The sequence below is a fragment of the Haliotis asinina genome, chromosome 13 (assembly GCF_037392515.1).
Source record: "Haliotis asinina isolate JCU_RB_2024 chromosome 13, JCU_Hal_asi_v2, whole genome shotgun sequence".
Taxonomy (NCBI): domain Eukaryota; kingdom Metazoa; phylum Mollusca; class Gastropoda; order Lepetellida; family Haliotidae; genus Haliotis; species Haliotis asinina.
In genome coordinates this window covers 30,862,451-30,884,361 of record NC_090292.1, presented here as the reverse complement: position 1 = coordinate 30,884,361, position 21,911 = coordinate 30,862,451, and the positions used below count along the sequence as shown (strand labels likewise).

Here is a 21,911-nt window from a genome sequence, read left to right as displayed (position 1 = left end):
TTGGTTTTATGTGATGAGTTGGTTATGTGTAATATGTTGGTTTTATGTGATGAGTTGGTTATGTGTGATATGTTAGTTTTATGTGATGAGTTGGTTATGTGTAATATGTTAGTTTTATGTGAGGCGTTGGTTATGTGTGATATGTTGGTTTTATGTGATTCGTTGGTTGTGTGTGATATGTTAGTTTTATGTGATGAGTTGGTTATGTGTAGTATGTTAGTTTTATGTGATGCGTTGGTTATGTGTGATATGTTGGTTTTATGTGATGAGTTGGTTACGTGTGATATGTTGGTTTTATGTGATTCGGTGGTTATGTGTGATATGTTGGTTTTATGTGATGAGTTGGTTATGTGGAATATGTTTGTTTTATGTGATGAGTTGGTTATGTGGAATATGTAGGTTTTATGTGATGAGTTGGTTATGTGTGATATGTTTGTTTTATATGATGAGTTGGTTATTTGTGATATGTAGGTTTTATGTGATTCGGTGGTTATGTGTGATATGTTAGTTTTATGTAATGCGTTGGTTATGTGTGATATGTTGGTTTTATGTGATGCATTGGTGATGTGTTGGTTATGGCGCTTTTAGTAATATCCCAGCAATATCACGGTTGAGGACACCTGTAATGGGATTCACACATTTTATTGCACGGTAACCAGACAATCCAGTGATCAACAGTATGAGCATCAATCTGTGCAAAGGAGAAGCGATGACATGTGTCAACCAAGTCAGCGAGCCTGACCACCCGATCCAGTTAGTCGCCTCTGACGACAAGCAAAGTCGCCTTTTATGGCAAGCGTGGATTGCTGAAGGCCTGTTCTACCTCGGATCTGCACGCGTCTTCTTTGCCAGGAAATATATTTGGCTCTTTCGACAAGCAAAAGACTGGGTTAAATTCAAAATGAGTCCCCACGGGAACACACATGGCGTGTATTTGCATTTCTTATGTGACTCACTCTGCTTCATTGATTAGTTTCTTTCCGCCTTCTGTATTAGACCCCGCATGGAGGAGAGCAAGCGTTTTGTTGAGCTGAAATAATGACGAATATTACGCTATCGACCTGTCATCTCTTTATAAATCAATTTTAGTGTTACATGAGGAATAGTGCATTCTGTTTGTGTGGACTCATATCGCAAAGCTTTCCTGTCTTCTCTTCAAAATGTTTATACTTTACATAGATTAAACAGATAAAAGATTTGTCGATGATATCCAGCGCACAGTTTGTACACTTTCCGGAATGCTTGACGGAAATAGCTCGAGAACCACCCACCTTGTGTTAGATAAGTAGGAGGATTTGACTCTGGAGTGGTTAGAACATATTTAATCTTGTAAATATTAGACATGTCTGCCCACTTCTGTGAAATATCGGTTAATCTGATCAAAACAAATACCATCAAATGATTTAGAGCCTGATCATATTCTCAGTCTGAATGTCATAAACTGACATTAAGTCCCAGAAATAACCCTATTCATTCAAAAGTACATAAAAATATATCAATCGACAAAACACGTCAGTATCGCCCAGAGCAAGACTTAATATCCGGTCTACTGCTCATACAGTCAAAACCATGAATGATTTGCGTGGGGCTTTTATTAAATTTGTTAATTTGTTGCTGTAGGGTCTTTAGGCAGTTTGGCTAGTCTAGTGGTTAAAGTGTTCTCTCTTCCCACCGAAGACCGGCCTCGATTCCTCACACGAGACCAGACGTATAAATCATATGTGCTAGAATAATGCTAAACCCAGCATAAAATCCAAATCGCTCATAAGTTCGTTATTAATAATTCTGAATTTAGTAATTCGTTCACTCACTCAGTCTGTGGAACAGAAGACTGATGTCAAACCAGTTTCCATTACTGTTGCACTTAACTCACATCCGCTACAAGACCAAACGAGCGTACGCATCGAAAGTCGAATTCGACGCAAGACTTGTAAACGCCGTGAAAATCTTTCTAGGCTAGTAAGCAGTAATGAAAAAGCAGAGGCGTGTACACATGATCAGGTTACATGTACATTGACTTCTCCTCTGTTTAATGTGCACCACTATTAAACATAGGAACGTTCTCCTTAGCACGATTGTTAGAGGACCATATCTTCGTGAAACGTGTTCAGATATTATTTTAGTGATAGGTGAGCCCCAGTGCCTACGGTCCATTTGTTAAATTTTACATGATCAGAAGATTGTTAGAAAGTAATTCCAAAACCAACGAGACACTTCTTAATTCATGCACTGATAATATCTTCCTGGTATTTGTTGTTCAGATATTGTTTTAGTGAAAAGTGAACCTCAGTGCCTATATTTGGCATATTTGGTTAACTTTGCACAGTGACCAGTAGAATTAATTCCAAAACCAACCAGAGACATTTTTCTTATGTTTTGATTGTATCTTGGTGGTATTTGTTGTTCTGATATTTTAGTGAAAGGTTAACGCCAGTGCTTGCGGTCCATATTGTTAGCCTTATGAGATCAGAAGATTGTTAGCAACTGATTCCAGAGACGTCCAAACTAATGTACTAATCAGATGTGATTTTGTAGTACATCCTACAGCCATTTAATTGGTGGCCAAAGGTGCAGACTTGCGACCCTTAGTGATCCAGAAATCTTTGTTCTTGGTTTTAATCCCCGATCGAATCCACAGAAATATGAACGAGTGACTTTCACATTGCCGTTAACCCTTGCCAAATACATGCACAGGCTTGCCAATTGTTCATCTAAACGCCATGATGGTAAAAGTCAAAATATGGTATTACACACCACATTATCGTTGTCTGTGTTCAGGATGTCATGTCTCTGTCACAACATTTTAGCAATTCCATATGATGAAGGGGGCAGTGGTTAAAGCGTTCGCTGGTCACGTCGTAGACCCGGGTTTGATTCCCCATGGAGCAACAATGTGTTAAGCCCATTTCTGATGTCCCCCGCCGTGATATTGCTGGAGTATTGGTAAAACTAAACTCTCTCACCCACTTATGAAACGTTTTCGAAGTTTCTTGTTCCACACGTAAAAAGGTAAAACACGCAACATATAATCAGCATCTATCAATGTCTGCTGCGTACATGTGTGATGACGCTCTTAAGATCAAATTAGAAATTAATCTCCACCAGGTTTTATAAACTTTAGCTACCGTCTACTGCGCATCAACACTTCTTGCATCCTGACTCACAAACTTCATGAAAACAACTTGTTATGAACAATCTATAAATACCAATATGAAAATCACCTCTCCTCTTTCATGGATAAGTACACAGGGTTTAACATAGGTTTTCTCATAACAGGTGGATAAAAGTGAACTGAAAATTCAAATCCAAGTACAAGAATGGGAATTTTTAAAATCAAAATATTTTTTCACTGGTATTTTGAAGTAAAACGCTTGAAAGCATGACATTTCTCTTTTTTGCCCTGCTCGTTAAGGGATAAGAAAATAAGCCAAGGCCAGGTATTGCGAAATCCAGCCCTAGCCTACACATTTCTGTGGGCTCCAAATAGCCTGAGTGGGACGGTAAGGAGGACACTTGCTGTCAGTATCAATACAGCGCTATGTTGAAGATGCTTCGAGCACTAATCAAGACGTCGATATTCAGTCTAAATATGGATTGAGTTCGGTGGAGGATGTTGCTATTGCAAATAGATATGTTGTCTGGGGTTGAAGTGATTGGAAACTTTGGGCGTATATTACTCTCACTGCTGTAACTGTTTCCATGGCAACGTGTATTCGACTGCTGTGGCTATATCACGTCAATTTGCAGTTTGCTGCTGTGTTCTCTTAGTGGCTCTACAAGAACTGTTCGGAGACAGTAACCCACTACAGTAATTGTTCGGAGACAGTAGCCCACTACAGTAATTGTTCGGAGACAGTAGCCCACTACAGTAACTGTTCGGAGACAGTAGCCCACTACAGTAATTGTTCGGAGACAGTAACCCACCACAGTAATTGTCCGGAGACAGTGCTAATTTGGTATAGTTCCAGGGGGAGAAGCCATTTGGTTACTGTAAATGCACCTATACACCAGTTATCCGACTACTGTGACAACATCAAATCAACAGCTATTTGATAGCCAAAACTGCATGCATGAGGGCAATAGCTATTTGACAACTGTAACTGCACCAAGGCAATAGCTATCGACCTCAGTAAATGCACCAATGCAACATATACTTGACTGCTGTAACTTCACCAAGGGAACAACTATTTGACAGCTGTAACTACACCAAGGCAATAGCTATTTGACTACTGTAACTTCATCAAGGCAGCAGCAATTTGCCAGCTATAACTACAGTATGGCAATAGATATTTGACTACTGTAACTGTATCAGGGCAATTGTTGTTTGACAACTGTAACTACACTATGACAATGGCCATTTGACTACTGTAACTACACCAAGGCAGGAGCTGTTTGACTATTGTGACTGCACTAAGGTAATAAGTATTTGGCCGCTGTAACTGCACCAGGGCAAATGCTATTTGACCTCTGTAACTGTATCAGGGTAATTGCTACTTGACTACTGTACTTGCGTCAGGGCAATAGCTATTGGACCTCTGTAACTACATGAGGGAAATTGCTATTTGACTACTGTAACTGCATCAGGGCAAATGCTATTTGACCTATGTAACTGCATGAGAGCAATTGCTCTTTGACAGCTGTAACTACAGTATGACAATGGCAATTTGACTACTGTTACTTTATCATGACCAGTCCCGTGAAGGTCCCGTGGTAGAACAGGCTTTCAGCAACCCTTGTTTGCCATAAAAGGCGACTATGCTTGTCGTAAGAGGCGACTAACGGGATCGGGAGGTCAGGCTCGCTGACTTGGTTGACAAATGTCATCGGTTCCCAATTGCACAGATCGATGCTCATGATGTTGATCACTGGATTGTGTGGTCCAGACTCGATTATTTACTGACCGCCGCCATATAGCTGGAATATTGCTGAGTGCGGCGTAAAACTAAACTCACTCACTCATCATGACCATCTGCACGAAGGCAATGACAACTTGACTACAGTAATTTTTTTCGCTCTCTCTGTACTACGCCGCATGTGAGATGGCTCGGTACCGGTGACCTTCCGAAACAGAGACGTACGGAAACTGATGCTTAACGCTTTCAGGCTCACATAATTTCGACGATCTGTCGATGGTTTTTTAATGAGATCCGCTGCTGCAACGATACCATTATTTTCTTTCTGAAGTTGAACAATACATTTCGTTCCTCATATCCTAAGTAGAAGCTGCAGCACTGATAATAGTAAGATTTGTTTCACATTAACGACATGTGCAGTCGATTAATACTACTTAGAACCGTTTTCAGTAATAATAGTGACATTTCACTGAATTCAGATGAAAGGTCACGGTGACATTGTTTGACGAAGGAAAAACACATATTTGAACAATTGAAACAAATGATATATCAATTTTAATGAAGTAAATTATGATCACAGAGATCATTGATACTTTTTGAGGACCTAGTGGATATTTATAACCTGCCGCTAGTAAATCTGGTTTGTTTCCCCAACATTCCGGGTGCATGGCAGCTGTCTATAAAAAAAGAGTTTTTGCCCTTGTTCTTAACTTTGATCGTAGATAATGTGCCAAGAATGGACTTAAGAGGTTCAAAGGGTTACGAACGTTTCCCGAATAGCAAACTTTGGCAGACTTTGGGGGTGTGGGACTTTGATCGTAGCCAATGTGCCAAGAATGGACTTAAGAGGTTCAAAGGGTTACGAACGTTTCCCGAATAGCAAACTTTGGCAGACTTTGGGGGTGTGGGACTTTGATCGTAGCCAATGTGCCAAGAATGGACTTAAGAGGTTCAAAGGGTTGCGAACGTTTCCCGAATAGCAAACCTAGGCAGGCTTTGGGGCTGTGGGACTTTGATCGTAGCCAGTGTGCCAAGAATGGACTTAAGAGGTTCAAAGGGTTACGAACGTTTCCCGAATAGCAAACCTAGGCAGGCTTTGGGGCTGTGGGACTTTGATCGTAGCCAGTGTGCCAAGAATGGACTTAAGAGGTTCAAAGGGTTACGAACGTTTCCCGAATAGCAAACCTAGGCAGGCTTTGGGGCTGTGGGACTTTGATCGTAGCCAGTGTGCCAAGAATGGACTTAAGAGGTTCAAAGGGTTACGAACGTTTCCCGAATAGCAAACCTAGGCAGGCTTTGGGGCTGTGGGACTTTGATCGTAGCCAGTGTGCCAAGAATGGATTTAAGAGGTTCAAAGGGTTACGAACGTTTCCCGAATAGCAAACCTAGGCAGGCTTTGGGGCTGTGGGACTTTGATCGTAGCCAGTGTGCCAAGAATGGATTTAAGAGGTTCAAAGGGTTACGAACGTTTCCCGAATAGCAAACCTAGGCAGACTTTGGGGCTGTGGGACTTTGATCGTAGCCAGTGTGCCAAGAATGGATTTAAGAGGTTCAAAGGGTTACGAACGTTTCCCGAATAGCAAACCTAGGCAGGCTTCCCTTCATGGGTGCAATGTGTGAAGCCCAGTGTCTTGGTGTTCTCTGTCAGACTGTTGCTGAAGGCGGAGTAAAACTAAACCCACTAAATGGAAAAGAGGGAACGGTGTATTTGATTTCTTTCCATAGCATATTTACTACATGTGTCATGTCAAGCTACACGTATAATTTTCTTATTTGATCGTAACTGAAGACGTATTTTTATGATTGCTGTGCAAATATAGTAGTTATATTTATTAGCATAATTGTTATTATTATTTCCCCTCAGCTGTCTTTGCTGTCAATTCTCGTAATCTAGGAATCGATCGAACAATGCAGTAATTCATCTTCAACTGAAACTCTTTAGCTTTTTTCTCCACTGTAGTTTCAAATATCGAATAAAACGTTTCTGTTATATACGGAAAGAACAGTCTACATAAATTGAGTGTTTTTAATACAGTTCACATTTTGAAGTATATGTAATTAAGAAGAGTTTGTGATTGCAGCTTCGGACAAAGACCGCATACAATAGTGAATGAGTGAGTTTAGTTTTACGCTGCACTCAGCAATATTCCAGTTATATGACGGCGGTCTGTAAATAATCCAGTCTGGACCAGACAATCCAGTGATCAACAACATGAGCATTGATCTGCGCAATTGGGAAGCGATGACATTTGTCAACCAAGTCAGCGAGCCTGACCTCCCGATCCCGCTAGTGGCCTCTTACGACAGGCATAGTCGCTCTTTATACCAAATATGCCGAATACACTAACTATATATAGCGCATGCTGTAATGATAGCTACAAACCTTTTTATGTGGAAAGGGAGGTGGCGTCCAGGCTTTGAGGTATTATTACAGACGAGATTATTCTGACACTTCAAAGGCTTGTGTAGGAGTGTGTTGCACGTCAGTGCTAATGCTAACGAAGGGGCTTGGATATGTCGTCAACAGGTCTTCCAACACATCAAAACATCCAGTTATAAATATTCTGCCGGGCTGACATTTATAGGGTACTTCAATCTTTTTGAGAATGCAATTTTAGATGCATGGCTGCCGAATATAGACATGTTGCGTATTACGGATTTAAGTAGAAAACTTAGATAATTTTGGAATTGAAGCCTTTGGTGTAAAAGTGGAAAACGGAAGCCATTTATTACAAAACTGAAGACTAATGGGCCCTTGACTGGCATGTTTATGAACAGGGGGTAATTCAAGTTTGTGTAGTCAACCAGACTTGACCGGGCGTGACGAGCGAACCACTGTGCTACCCCATCGCCCCCCCCCCCCCCCCCCAATGACACATACGCACTAGACTTGCAAATTCTATTTTGTTTCTTGAATTACGACAGCAGCATTTGAAGCACCTCTGTAATATTATGGATTACGTCACAAATGCAATTTCTGTGAGGTCAAGGCCACCAGTAGTAATTTGCTTTCATGATTTATCCGTATGGTCAATTCTAGATATAGTTATGTTCCAATGGCATCGCCTATATGATCATATTTCTCCTTATTTTCCCTGTGGCTTTGAATAATAAATTAACGAGTTCCTCAAATTGTCGTTTTCAGGTATGAAGTCTCAGAGGATGAAGAAAGTCTTGCGCATGCGTGGTCGAGTGATAGTGAGGCTTCTACACTGTGCGGTAGTTCAACTGATTGAAGATGAAGCCAGCTCTCTGATGAGAGCTTCGGCCAAAATATGCACAATAACATGTTTCAGTAATATAATGTGATAAACAATAATACATGTTTGACTGAATGTATCTTCTGCAATAAAATATTCACATCAGCTGAAGTTCATTTGGCGTAGTGGTTAAAAAGTTGGCTCGTAACGTTGATTTCTATTCCTCACATGGATACAAAGTGTGAAGTCCGTTACGTTAATATTGCTGAAAACGGCGTAAAACAATACTCAATCATACACTCACTCACTCACTCGCTCGATAAACTTACAATATCATCCAAGCCTGAGACCTTCCGGTTTTCCTTTGACGAGGATGATGATCGTAGTGCCGGATCCTGACAAGGACAAGGGATGTAACTCTCCTAAACGATACACAGCACCTGAGATCAACACCAACTGGTCTTCAGCAACCCAAGCTTGTTGTGAGAAACGACTAACGTTACTTGGTGGTCAGGCTCGCTGAGTTGAATATAGTTATCATTGCACTGCGTGACCCGGACTCCAGTGGGCCGTGGAAAAAGTCAAATACAACACATCAAATCTTTAAAGGACATTTAGAAGTGGAATGCTTTAAAACAGAAGATATATGGATGTCAACTTCTTTATTGCGATAACACCACGTGCACATCTTGTATTTCATGTTTTTCTTGGGAGCGGTGGGGTAGCCTGGTGGTTCAAGCGTTTGTACGTCACGCCGAAGATCCGGGTTCGATTCCCCGCAGGGGTACAAAATGTATATACCGACTACGGATATAACGAACCAAAATTAATACATTACCCAACATGGGCAATGTCTAACTAAATGTATATACCGACTACGGTTATAACGAACCAAAATTAATACAGTAACCAACACGGGCAATGTCTAACTAAATGTATATACCGACTACAGATATAACGAACCAAAATTACCACATTATCCAACAAGAGTGCACCTGAGTTTACACATTTTCAGCTTTTTTCCACGATAATGCAGAGAAATCCCGGAACGAGTGGACTCAAACACTGTATTGAAGAGCTAAAAGGGCAGTCAAGCAGCTAAAGCGTCAGCTCAAACATTGTATTCTAGAGATAAAAGAGCAGCCAAGCAGCCAAAGCGTCAGCTCAAACACTGTATTCAAGAGGTAAAAGAGCAGCAAAGCAGCTAAAGCGTCAGCTCAACCACTGTATTCAAGAGGTGAAAGGGCAGTCAAGCAGCTAAAACGTCAGCTCGACACGCCGAAGACCAGGTGTGTATATTCCACGCGTGGAACAATTTCTGGCAGTCCCCAGTCCTGATATCCTGGACCATTCCTAAAAGCGACGTCAAACGCAACCCACCCATGTCTTTTATAGACATTTCATGAAGAGCGAACGATTTCACTACTGGCTACCTGTCCGAACCTATTCGCTGAGAAGTGCTACACAAACGTCACAGACATAAAGTCGATCCGTCGGTGCTCGGTGTATATGAGTCGATCTTCGAGCTGGTTATTAAACCAATTTTCCGACTAAAACTTTTCAGATTAAAATGTCTGTTGTCATATATTGCTGTCAGCTGAGGGCCAGAACTTGACGTCATCTAAGTATGTGTACAATTTCATCTCGACATAATAACGTGTGTAGCAGCGAGATTGTGACGGAGACACAATTACCATCCACAGACATCGGGCTTTATATGGTGATGCAGAGGCAATGTTGGGAAGTCTTGCATGCAGGAGCAAGAGCAATTTTATTACAAATCTTTTTGGCATTCTTACAAATGCCATACTTAAAGGTCTTATCCAGGCGGGCTTTTTGCCTCATGGGACGCATTCCATTTTGAAATTCCAGAGGATGCATTCACAAAATATATACTAGACAAGAATAGTGAGGAATATGTGTCAATTTTGAAATTATGAATAATGATCTATTTATTCATTTACACTTTGATGAAATATCAATTATAACACTACCAATATCCCTAACTTATTTTGTCCAGTATAGATTATGTGTTAAATATTCATAAGTGTGTACGTCAAGTATGTGTTGTGGTCATGTCTAGATGAGGCTGTGGGGAACCCGATTGGTTACAACATTGACTCATGACACTGAAAACCCTGGTTCGATTCCCCAACTGAGTACAATGTGTTATTTCTGGTGTCCCCCACCGTGATACTGCTGCAATGTTGCTAAAAGCTATGAAACTAAAGTCAGTCATGCACTTACCCATCTTTAGTTACATAGCTAATCATACCAGCTCATGTGGCACAACATTAATGGGAACATGGGCGATTTTAAGATTTGTGTCAGATGTAGTAGCAGTAGTGTTAGTGGCAGTAGTAGGGGAAGTAGTAGTAGATGCAGTAGCGTTAGTCGACGAAACAGCAGCAGCAGCAGTAGTAGTAGTGGTTGTAGCAGCAGTAGTAGTAGTAGTGGTAGTAGTAGTAGTCCTCGTCGTAGTAGTAGTGGTAGTGGTAGAGGCAGTAGCAGTAGTAGTGGTGGTAGTAGTAGTGGTGGTAGTAGTAGCAGTCCCTACTTAATATTTAAGATGGCAGCAGAAGCAGGCCAGTGTCAGTAACTGTAGTAGATATAAAAATAAGACATGACTGCAACTCTATCTGCCCTGATGTATATATATTGACGAAATAGTTTCAGGGGCATCAGCATAAGAAGAGAGTAACACAAACGATAAGTCCTCAATTTCACAATGTCTGCACATAATGTGTAGACGGGCATTTGACTTGAGGCGCACTGTGGAGAAGACGTCTAGGTCAGTGAAGTGATGTCGCGGAGACAGTCGGAATGAAGTGATTTTATCGCCAAGAGCTAGTTCGTCGACAATGTTTACAATGGCCACATTCTGGCTGTCCTGAAGAATATAACCTTAGAATGGACGGTTGATTTTGGATTTGGATCAGTTTGGTTCGGTTGTCTAGTTTCTCCAAGCATCCTGACTAATCAACAATATGGTATTGATCATCCCTTTAATTCGATGCATACTGCTGGTTCAGTCGACATTTCTGAAAGTAGTTACCGATGCAATTTAAAACTTATAATCCCAGAACCAGTCTGACGTTTCTTTTTGTCGTGTGAATTTCGACATAAGGTAGAATTACACAGGTGTGGATTCTAGATGAAAAGTCCAGTATTGTGCTGGCAATTACTGACAAACAAGTATACGTTGAGCACCAACCTGACAATTGACACCGACAACGTGAGAGTCTTATGTGCAAGGCAAGTGCAGATCAATTTCATCTGCACGTTCTCTGGCCTACATCTGCTCTACCTTTTTACTAACCAAATTGGTTTACTCATTGCCATGCTCTGCCTACGTCTGGGAAACGCGTTCTCTGCTTCAACTTATCCTTGTTTGCCGGCAGGTGCCTGACTCAGGGCCTCCATCTAAAATGTACTCGAGTCTGTACTTCACTAAGAAAGAGTCAACCCCCCACACCCCTCCCCCATCCAAAATGGCCCATGCTACATGTTATCCCTGTGTGTATGGCAGGGTGTATTCATAGTTTTCGGTCCTAAAAGGCTTGCTAATTTGCTCTTGTCAAATGGGCATACAAGATACGTGCTCTAGAATGCTAGCTGTAGGACTTCCTTTACCTGGAAGTCATGGTAAAGTGGTTAGATGGGATGACAGTCAACCCCTCAAATAGTCTTTACTTTACTGTAAATGTGCTACAACCCACACAAGATCAACTCCTGTCACATACCCCCCTCCCCCCTCCACCAATCAAAAACTAACCTCACTCACTCACCCACTAGATTCATACAGAGACTCATCTCAGTACTTCAAACACCCTCATTCAACATCCAAACAATTACCATTCACCACATGACACACCGTCTCACCATCGTACAACCAACATCAACCAATACCAAACCCTCATTCAATCCAGACTGATCTCGATGACCTCAAACACCTTCATTCAGAATCCCAAACAATCACCTTTTACGACATGACACACCATGTCACCCTATTCCAATATTCAATCCAGACTCATCTCGATGACCTCAAACACCCTCATTCAGCATCCAAACAATCACCTTTTACGACATGACACACCATGTCACCCTATTCCAATATTCAATCCAGACTCATTTCGGTGACCTCAAACACCCTCATTCAGCATCCAAACAATAATCTTTTACGACATGACACACCATCTTACCATCTTGTAAAGCAAAATCAACCAATACCGCACCCTCATTCAATCCAGACTGATCTCGATGACCTCAAACACCTTCATTCAGCATCCAAACAATCACATTTTACGACATGACACACCATCTTACAATCTTGTAAAGCAAAATCAACCAATACCGCACCCTCATTCAATCCAGACTCATCTCGATGACCTCAAACACCTTCATTCAGCATCCAAACAATCACCTTTTACGACATGACACACCATCTTACCATCTTGTAAAGCAAAATCAACCAATACCGCACCCTCATTCAATCCAGACTCATCTCGATGACCTCAAACACCTTCATTCAGCATCCAAACAATCACCTTTTACGACATGACACACCATGTCACCATCTTCCAATATTCAATCCAGACTCATCTCGGTGACCTCAAACACCTTCATTCAGCATCCAAACAATAATCTTTTACGACATGACACACCATCTTACCATCTTGTAAAGCAAAATCAACCAATACCACACCCTCATTCAATCCAGACTCATCTCGATGACATCAAACACCTTCATTCAGCATCCCAAACAATCACCTTTTACGACATGACACATCATGTCACCATCTTCCAACCAACATCAACCAATACCACACCCTCATTCAATCCAGACTCACCTCGATGACCTCAAACACCTTCATTCAGTATCCAAACAATCACCTTTTACGACATGACACACCCTCATTCAATCCAGACTCATCTTGATGACCTCAAACACCCTCATTCAACATCCAAACAATTACCATTCACCACATTACACACCGTCTCACCATCTTACAACCAACATCAACCAATACCAAACCCTTCTTCAATCCAGACTCATCTCGATGACCTCAAACACCCTCATTCAGCATCCAAACAATCACCTTTTACGACATGACACACCTTCATTCAATCCAGACTCATCTCGATGACCTCAAACACCTTCATTCAGCATCCAAACAATCACCTTTTACGACATGACACACCTTCATTCAATCCAGACTCATCTCGATGACCTCAAACACCTTCATTCAGCATCCAAACAATCACCATTTACGACATGACACACCATGTCACCATCTTCCAATATTCAATCCAGACTCATCTCGGTGACCTCAAACACCCTCATTCAGCATCCAAACAATAATCTTTTACGACATGACACACCATCTTACCATCTTGTAAAGCAAAATCAACCAATACCACACCCTCATTCAATCCAGACTCATCTCGATGACCTCAAACACCTTCATTCAGCATCCCAAACAATCACCTTTTACGACATGACACATCATGTCACCATCTTCCAACCAACATCAACCAATACCACACCCTCATTCAATCCAGACTCACCTCGATGACCTCAAACACCTTCATTCAGCATCCAAACAATCACCTTTTACGACATGACACACCTTCATTCAATCCAGACTCATCTCGATGACTTCAAACACCTTCATTCAGTATCCAAACAATCACCTTTTACGACATGACACACCCTCATTCAATCCAGACTCATCTCGGTGACCTCAAACACCTTCATTCAGCATCCAAACAATAATCTTTTACGACATGACACACCATCTTACCATCTTGTAAAGCAAAATCAACCAATACCACACCCTCATTCAATCCAGACTCATCTCGATGACATCAAACACCTTCATTCAGCATCCCAAACAATCACCTTTTACGACATGACACATCATGTCACCATCTTCCAACCAACATCAACCAATACCACACCCTCATTCAATCCAGACTCACCTCGATGACCTCAAACACCTTCATTCAGCATCCAAACAATCACCTTTTACGACATGACACACCTTCATTCAATCCAGACTCATCTCGATGACTTCAAACACCTTCATTCAGTATCCAAACAATCACCTTTTACGACATGACACACCCTCATTCAATCCAGACTCATCTTGATGACCTCAAACACCCTCATTCAACATCCAAACAATTACCATTCACCACATTACACACCGTCTCACCATCTTACAACCAACATCAACCAATACCAAACCCTTCTTCAATCCAGACTCATCTCGATGACCTCAAACACCCTCATTCAGCATCCAAACAATCACCTTTTACGACATGACACACCTTCATTCAATCCAGACTCATCTCGATGACCTCAAACACCTTCATTCAGCATCCAAACAATCACCTTTTACGACATGACACACCTTCATTCAATCCAGACTCATCTCGATGACCTCAAACACCTTCATTCAGCATCCAAACAATCACCATTTACGACATGACACACCATGTCACCATCTTCCAATATTCAATCCAGACTCATCTCGGTGACCTCAAACACCCTCATTCAGCATCCAAACAATAATCTTTTACGACATGACACACCATCTTACCATCTTGTAAAGCAAAATCAACCAATACCACACCCTCATTCAATCCAGACTCATCTCGATGACCTCAAACACCTTCATTCAGCATCCCAAACAATCACCTTTTACGACATGACACATCATGTCACCATCTTCCAACCAACATCAACCAATACCACACCCTCATTCAATCCAGACTCACCTCGATGACCTCAAACACCTTCATTCAGCATCCAAACAATCACCTTTTACGACATGACACACCTTCATTCAATCCAGACTCATCTCGATGACTTCAAACACCTTCATTCAGTATCCAAACAATCACCTTTTACGACATGACACACCCTCATTCAATCCAGACTCATCTTGATGACCTCAAACACCCTCATTCAACATCCAAACAATTACCATTCACCACATTACACACCGTCTCACCATCTTACAACCAACATCAACCAATACCAAACCCTTCTTCAATCCAGACTCATCTCGATGACCTCAAACACCCTCATTCAGCATCCAAACAATCACCTTTTACGACATGACACACCTTCATTCAATCCAGACTCATCTCGATGACCTCAAACACCTTCATTCAGCATCCAAACAATCACCTTTTACGACATGACACACCTTCATTCAATCCAGACTCATCTCGATGACCTCAAACACCTTCATTCAGCATCCAAACAATCACCTTTTACGACATGACACACCTTCATTCAATCCAGACTCATCTCAATGACCTCAAACACCCTCATTCAGCATCCAATCACCTTTTACGACATGACACACCTTCATTCAATCCAGACTCATCTCGATGACCTCATACACCCTCATTCAGCATCCAATCACCTTTTACGACATGACACACCCTCATTCAATCCAGACTCATCTCGATGACCTCAAACACCCTCATTCAGTATCCAAACAATCACCTTTTACGACATGACACACCCTCATTCAATCCAGACTCATCTCGATGATCTCAAAAACCTTCATTCAGCATCCAAACAATCACATTTTACGACATGACACACCTTCATTCAATCCAGACTCATCTCGATGACCTCAAACACCTTCATTCAGCATCCAAACAATCACATTTTACGACATGACACACCTTCATTCAATCCAGACTCATCTCGATGACGTCAAACACCCTCATTCAGCATCCAAACAATCACCTTTTACGACATGACACACCTTCATTCAATCCAGATTCATCTCGATGACCTCAAACACCTTCATTCAGCATCCAAACAATCACCTTTTACGACATGACACACCCTCATTCAATCCAGACTCATCTCGATGACCTCAAACACCTTCATTCAGCATCCAAACAATCACCTTTTACGACATGACACACCTTCATTCAATCCAGACTCATCTCGATGACCTCAAACACCTTCATTCAGCATCCAAACAATCACCACCCACCCCACGACACACAATTCACAGCACTTCATCATCTTCCAACATCATCATCGACTAATACTACACACGCATGAGATCGAGACTCATCAAATGTTTACACGTACCAGTCACCAAACAAAAGCTAGTCTTAGATCCTTTAATGTGTACCCAAATCCATTTAATCTTTACCGTACAACCCAGCCAAGACTCCTCCAGAGGGACCCATAACAAAGCATCGTTGTGACAGCAGGATGGTACCGTTGTATCGGATGTACGGCAACACGGCATGAATCTATTAATCACTATCAGCTAAACTGAGTACATCCTTCCTGGCTGTGCACTCATTGGTTAACACTGAATTATCACCACCTTTGTTTGAAGGTGGTCGTTTCGGAAACGAATGTAGTCTTCATTCATAATCTGTCAGATGAATTACCTCTGGGCATAACTGTGGCATCCTAGAAGGAACATTGTCGCAATGTCGCGTTGTCGCCCACACGAAACAAGCTAAAAAGTCAAAACACTCCGTATGGGAATACGAGCTTTCCCAAGTTGTGTTAATCTTTTTTTGTATTTTATCGTTTTCAAAGCACATTTTAGATCAGTCGACAGTGCGAGATAAGTTCACCTTAAAAACACCGCTGCTGTGCCATTGTCTCCCCTTTGTAACGCACACAAAAAATATTATCCACAACCCACAATGCCACACAGCGATAATGTGACAAATGGATCAAATATTGCGTTGTTGCATTGTCGCGATTTGGGTAATATTGAAACATTTTGCTTTTTTGTAAGGGCGAGCACGCGACAATGTCCTTTCTAGGATTCCATAAATCACACACCACTTGGCGGTATCCTAGCAACATACAAATACCAGTTCAGTTTACAAGGTGTAGGCATGAGACTAATAACACAAAAGAATGATTCTGCTGTTGTCTGACATTTGTGCTTCTGTGTCGGCCATTATTTGCATTTGGGAATTAAATATACCTTGGAGGGCGTGTTCAACATGTCGCAATGTTGTAGAGGCAAATAGCTCGAAACCTGGCACACTTATCGCTTAGTATCCAACGCTAACTTTTGAGAAGAGCGATGGGGGAATGTAGTGAACTAATAAACCCTCGTTAAGTACACACGGATATATTGTGTATTACAAGCATTTTGACAGTATGTAGATATCTACAAGTACGTGTATTTCCCTACATGCTTAACCATTTGCATTTACGAGTACTGATATTCACAAGAACATAAACGGTGATTTACAAAATATCAAAATTTGTAAATATCATATTTAAAAAAAAACACCCAATAAATAAAAAAAATAAAAAATTGTGAAAAGTATATTTACAAGGCTTGTGATTTTTTGTAAATATTAAAGGGATTTTAGCACTACTTCTTTCAATTTCTCCTCCTCCAAAGGATCCCCATGAGTTTATATTTCACCCATCCTTTGTTCTGTTAGAGTTTCAATTTTGTTGGTGTGCATTATGCATCTTGCATGTGACATATGTATTCGTGAGAACTGCAGGAATAAGCCGTGTTGTGATATGATCCATTGCTGCTTTATATTAATGTTCATATTGCTTGCTGCAAACTTTAAACGTTTACAGGATCAGGAACAAGGTAAAACCAGCCACATTAACCACACACGACCTTTAGAAGCAGGAAGGTACTTTCTGCTTAATGAAGGGTGGAAGGGTGGAAGGGTGGAAGGGTGGAAGGGTGGGGATGATGGAGCCTGAACACCATTGTTTGGCAGAAAGATTACAAATAACAAATGTGGAGAACTGGACCATGTAAACAGTCAAGCACACAGTAAGGGAAATAATATCAAATACAGTTGAAGCTGTCTAATCGCATTGGGACTGAGGAGATAATCCGTTTTAGAGAATGTGCCGGATAGCGGAGCTGATGATAATTGTAAACGCCACGGAAGGGACTTGGCTTTTATGGCCAGTGTTGACAACTTGCTGGTTTTGACAGCTTCTACGAAATTAGTATAATGCTTACTCTGCATGTGGTAACAGCGAGTTCTTTACCTTCTGGTCATCTTTCCACAATCTATTTAATGGAAATCTTAGGTCAGAAAATAGGTTGTAGGTGTATTCAATCACTATTACTATTATTGGAAACATAGATTTGAAGTATGCAACACATGTTGCTTATTCACTGTACGATGGTGATTGGTGTAAGCTTGTTGAGTACAGTGGAAGCTGTCTAAACCAGCAGTCATAGGGACTGAAAAAATAATCCAGTTTAGACAGAATGCCGGATTGTAGAGCTGATGATAAATGTACAAGCCACGGACAGGACTGAGACTATACACCGGTGTTGACAACTTACGGGATTAGACAGATGCCGGTTCTGACATCTTCCACTGTATATTCATGTTAATGTAGATGTGGTTAAACAGTATAGGACAGTAAATGAGCCCATGAGCTACAAAGCGTTTGAATAAAAATGATTTTTAAAACTGCTTTTGAAAAAAAACCATAACTCCATGGGGCCTAAAGATGATGCTATCCAAAAAGGTTAGATAAGCTGCGTATCGGCGTATAATACGCACTGAAATTTCCGAAGTACGCACTGAAATAAATCTGTAGCGTCCCAAGTATGCATAGGAAATACCAGAAAGCCTTTTTTTAGGTGTTGACTTGCCTACCCTGACTTCCCGGTACAAACCAAATACGTAACAGAATGTGAAATGTTACGAGTGGATCGGGTTAATGATTGACTGAATTTCACTACGTAACTGTACACTTCATAAACTACAGAAACAGACCATCGTACAAACACTGCTGGCAATGGTTGTAACATTCAATTGATCAGTCCAAACAAATCTTGCTGGAACCTCTAGATATACATTTTTAACTAACAGGGATGACTTTTAGTCTTCTAAACATTATTCCAAAGTAAGATTTCGGCAATGATTTTTATCAATTCGAAATTTATCTTTTGAGCATTCTGTCATTGAAAAAGAAATGATTCGTGAACTTCTTGAACATTGTTTTGAATCGGAGGTTTGCTGTTGATATAATACTGGCAAATTTGATGAAAGCTGTCACTCACCCACTGGCGAAGAAACATGACGGCAATAGAATTTCGAAGAAATAACAACCTCAGGATGCATGGAAAATTAATTTTCCGTGACTATCTTTCAGCAAACAATCAAGTGAAATATGACTATGCTGCAATAATCATGTTAATATATAGGGTAGAAAAAAATAAACAACTCTTTTTTAACATTAATTTAAATTACTGAAAAAAATACACATTTAGAAAAAAAGTGAATATCCGTAGGTCTAAGCACCCATATAAGATGAATACCCATTCATAACAAAGACCAATGGTAAAGTACCCAAGTTGCAAAAGTCCCTTCTTTTCTGATCCGCATACTTCTTGACCCAATGTGTCCTGCCATGCCATTCCCAAAGACATTCCTCAATTACCACAGTTTTTGTTTTCCTGATTCCAGCTGACAGTTTAATGTGTTTACAGACACAGATACATCCAATATGCCTTAAATAGACATCAATCGTCCGACGTTTTGATAATGAACAAAACTGGCTGGCTGTGTTACGAAACGGCTCTCTCATTATTGACTGAGATTTTGGATGCAAGGCTATGTTTGTCAAGTGTAATATAAACCTGAGAACGGAAACAAATGTGACAAGGTCTGAATGAGTTATCGTATGCCTTGAGAAAAATATATATTTTAACAACCCGTTATCGTAGCAGAATGCATATTTATGCCTTTTATGAAGCAAGGGGCTTTCAGAATGTAACCGGATGTCTTAATTGAATATACATGGTGCTTGATGGTCAGTGTGAATGATTTTGTGCCTTATTTACCTTTGTGTTCCTTGTCCCTATGTAAGTATTTTTTTATTAGTAATACTTATTTTTGGTATGTATGGTATGTAAGTATGTCCAGTCCCAACCAGGCTATTAACTTCACCATGTAATAAGGTTTAATTAAAATAACTATTTTATGTTGTAGTTTCGAAACGTGAAGGGTAGGTTCGGTACATTATGTGCCGTGCCTGGCAAAAGACAGAAGTCATTCATGTTTACTGGTGGCTAAAGTGGAAACAGCCAATGTTGGTTATTCGATGGGGAAGTATTTAGCAGGGGTGGGCGATAACACCAGTTAACCCATATATTGCAATACGAAATTCACAATATGATATATTGCGGTACACTTTTCGCGAACCAGTTCACCAGATACAATCGGCAGTTTCCGTGATAATGATTGGTAAGTTTAGAGATTACATCATTATACTTTTGCGAATGTTTCCTGGTCATAAAATTCCATTTACATGACTTTTAACATATATTATTTACACTGGTACCGGCACGTGTTAATAAACAAACCAAAATGACGGACTCTGCTGCAGACGCTACATCCTCGAGTTCCAAACTTCAGAGTGGAGTCTTCAGTTTGGAAACATTTTCCGTTGTTCTAGGTCTTGACATAGGCAGGGGTTACACTTTCGCAATATGCCAACACATACCTAAAAAAATTAGCAATACCCACCCCTAGTATTTGATAGGGACATGATAGCTGGTTTCGACCTGACGTTAACGGTGTGTCAGCGACAAGTTACAGCCAAGTGCTTTGCAATTTGTAGTCAATACAATTAACATAATGACACCAATAACACAAAAATAATACCACCACCACCACCATCACCACCAAAAACAAGCCAAATCCCATTACATCCCATTATAATATAACTAAGCAATTAAATAAGTATAAAGGTAACGCATAATGATTTCAATCATCCAAATACTTTAACCTAGAATGTCATAGATATTACGGCGCAATAAAGCCTAATACAACTCAATATAAACAATGAATTCCACTACTATGGAACAAAAAAAAACCCCAACACACTCCAAAACATTTGCAATCACTCCAAAATGGAAAAAGTGAAAAGCGTTTTGGAAGGAAGCAATGAAATTGTTTGATGTGTACATTTTGACTTGATTTTCAATCAGATCAACACTGTCAAGGGTTGAGAGTGTTTTCTCTCATCTGATAATTAATCATATAGGTAAGATATAAAAAACCGTTAATCCCTGATCAACGTTAGAAAAGTAGAAGTGATTTCACCCCTTGAAATCATTCCATTCTTTATGCATATGAATCACTTAGCAAGACCTGGGAACTTGACCAACAAGTGTACACAATCACAATCCAACCTAATGCAACCCAACTCACATTAACGCACTTTGAAACAGGTGTGTTCAGAAGGCGAGTTTGGGAGGGAGGAATTGAAATGTCAAGACTCGAGAATTCGATTAAGACCATTTAACTGATCAAACAACCATATCCCTTTCACTGGTTTACTTATGAAACTAAATCTAGCTGGAGCAATGATACGTCAGCATCCCTTTCACATAAAAAGCTGTGCATTAAGATCCAGACAGGAGAAATGCTAGCGAATGAACAACTTCCTGTTAGTAGTATTTGAGGTGGTCCAGTCGTGGTGCCACTTTCAATCTACAGCAACTACACTTTAACATACATTCAGGACTGTTTCCATTTTTTTAAAATCTGCAATGTCTTTCTTCACAACAGGAACCAAACCCTATTGCAATTCTTCTCACTCCAAAATAATCTACATCTGACGAAAATAATTCACTCTTGGAATTATGGAAAGAGAACATTCTTTCCAAAAGAAGAGCTTTTCGTATCAGCTCAGTGCACCACCTACAGTTGCTATACTAAATGCCAATATGTCAGGTCTCCTTTATTGTTATGTGCACAGAACTAATGGATCAATTTTCCTAAAGAAGTCTATAGCATTAGAGTTAAACACATTCATACCTTCTAGGATATAAAACTGTGA

General features: G+C 40.5%; 1 protein-coding gene across 1 annotated transcript in view; it reads left to right on the top strand.

The window, feature by feature from the left end:
• The window catches only part of LOC137259304 (uncharacterized), a 67,995-nt gene extending 59,771 nt beyond the window's left edge, over positions 1-8,224 (top strand). The window contains exon 14 of the mRNA XM_067796935.1: positions 7,999-8,224. Within this exon, the coding sequence (XP_067653036.1) occupies positions 7,999-8,089 (91 nt within the window). The 3' untranslated portion in view covers positions 8,090-8,224. The remainder of the gene's footprint in view (positions 1-7,998) is intronic.
• Positions 8,225-21,911: the final 13,687 nt, after the last annotated feature.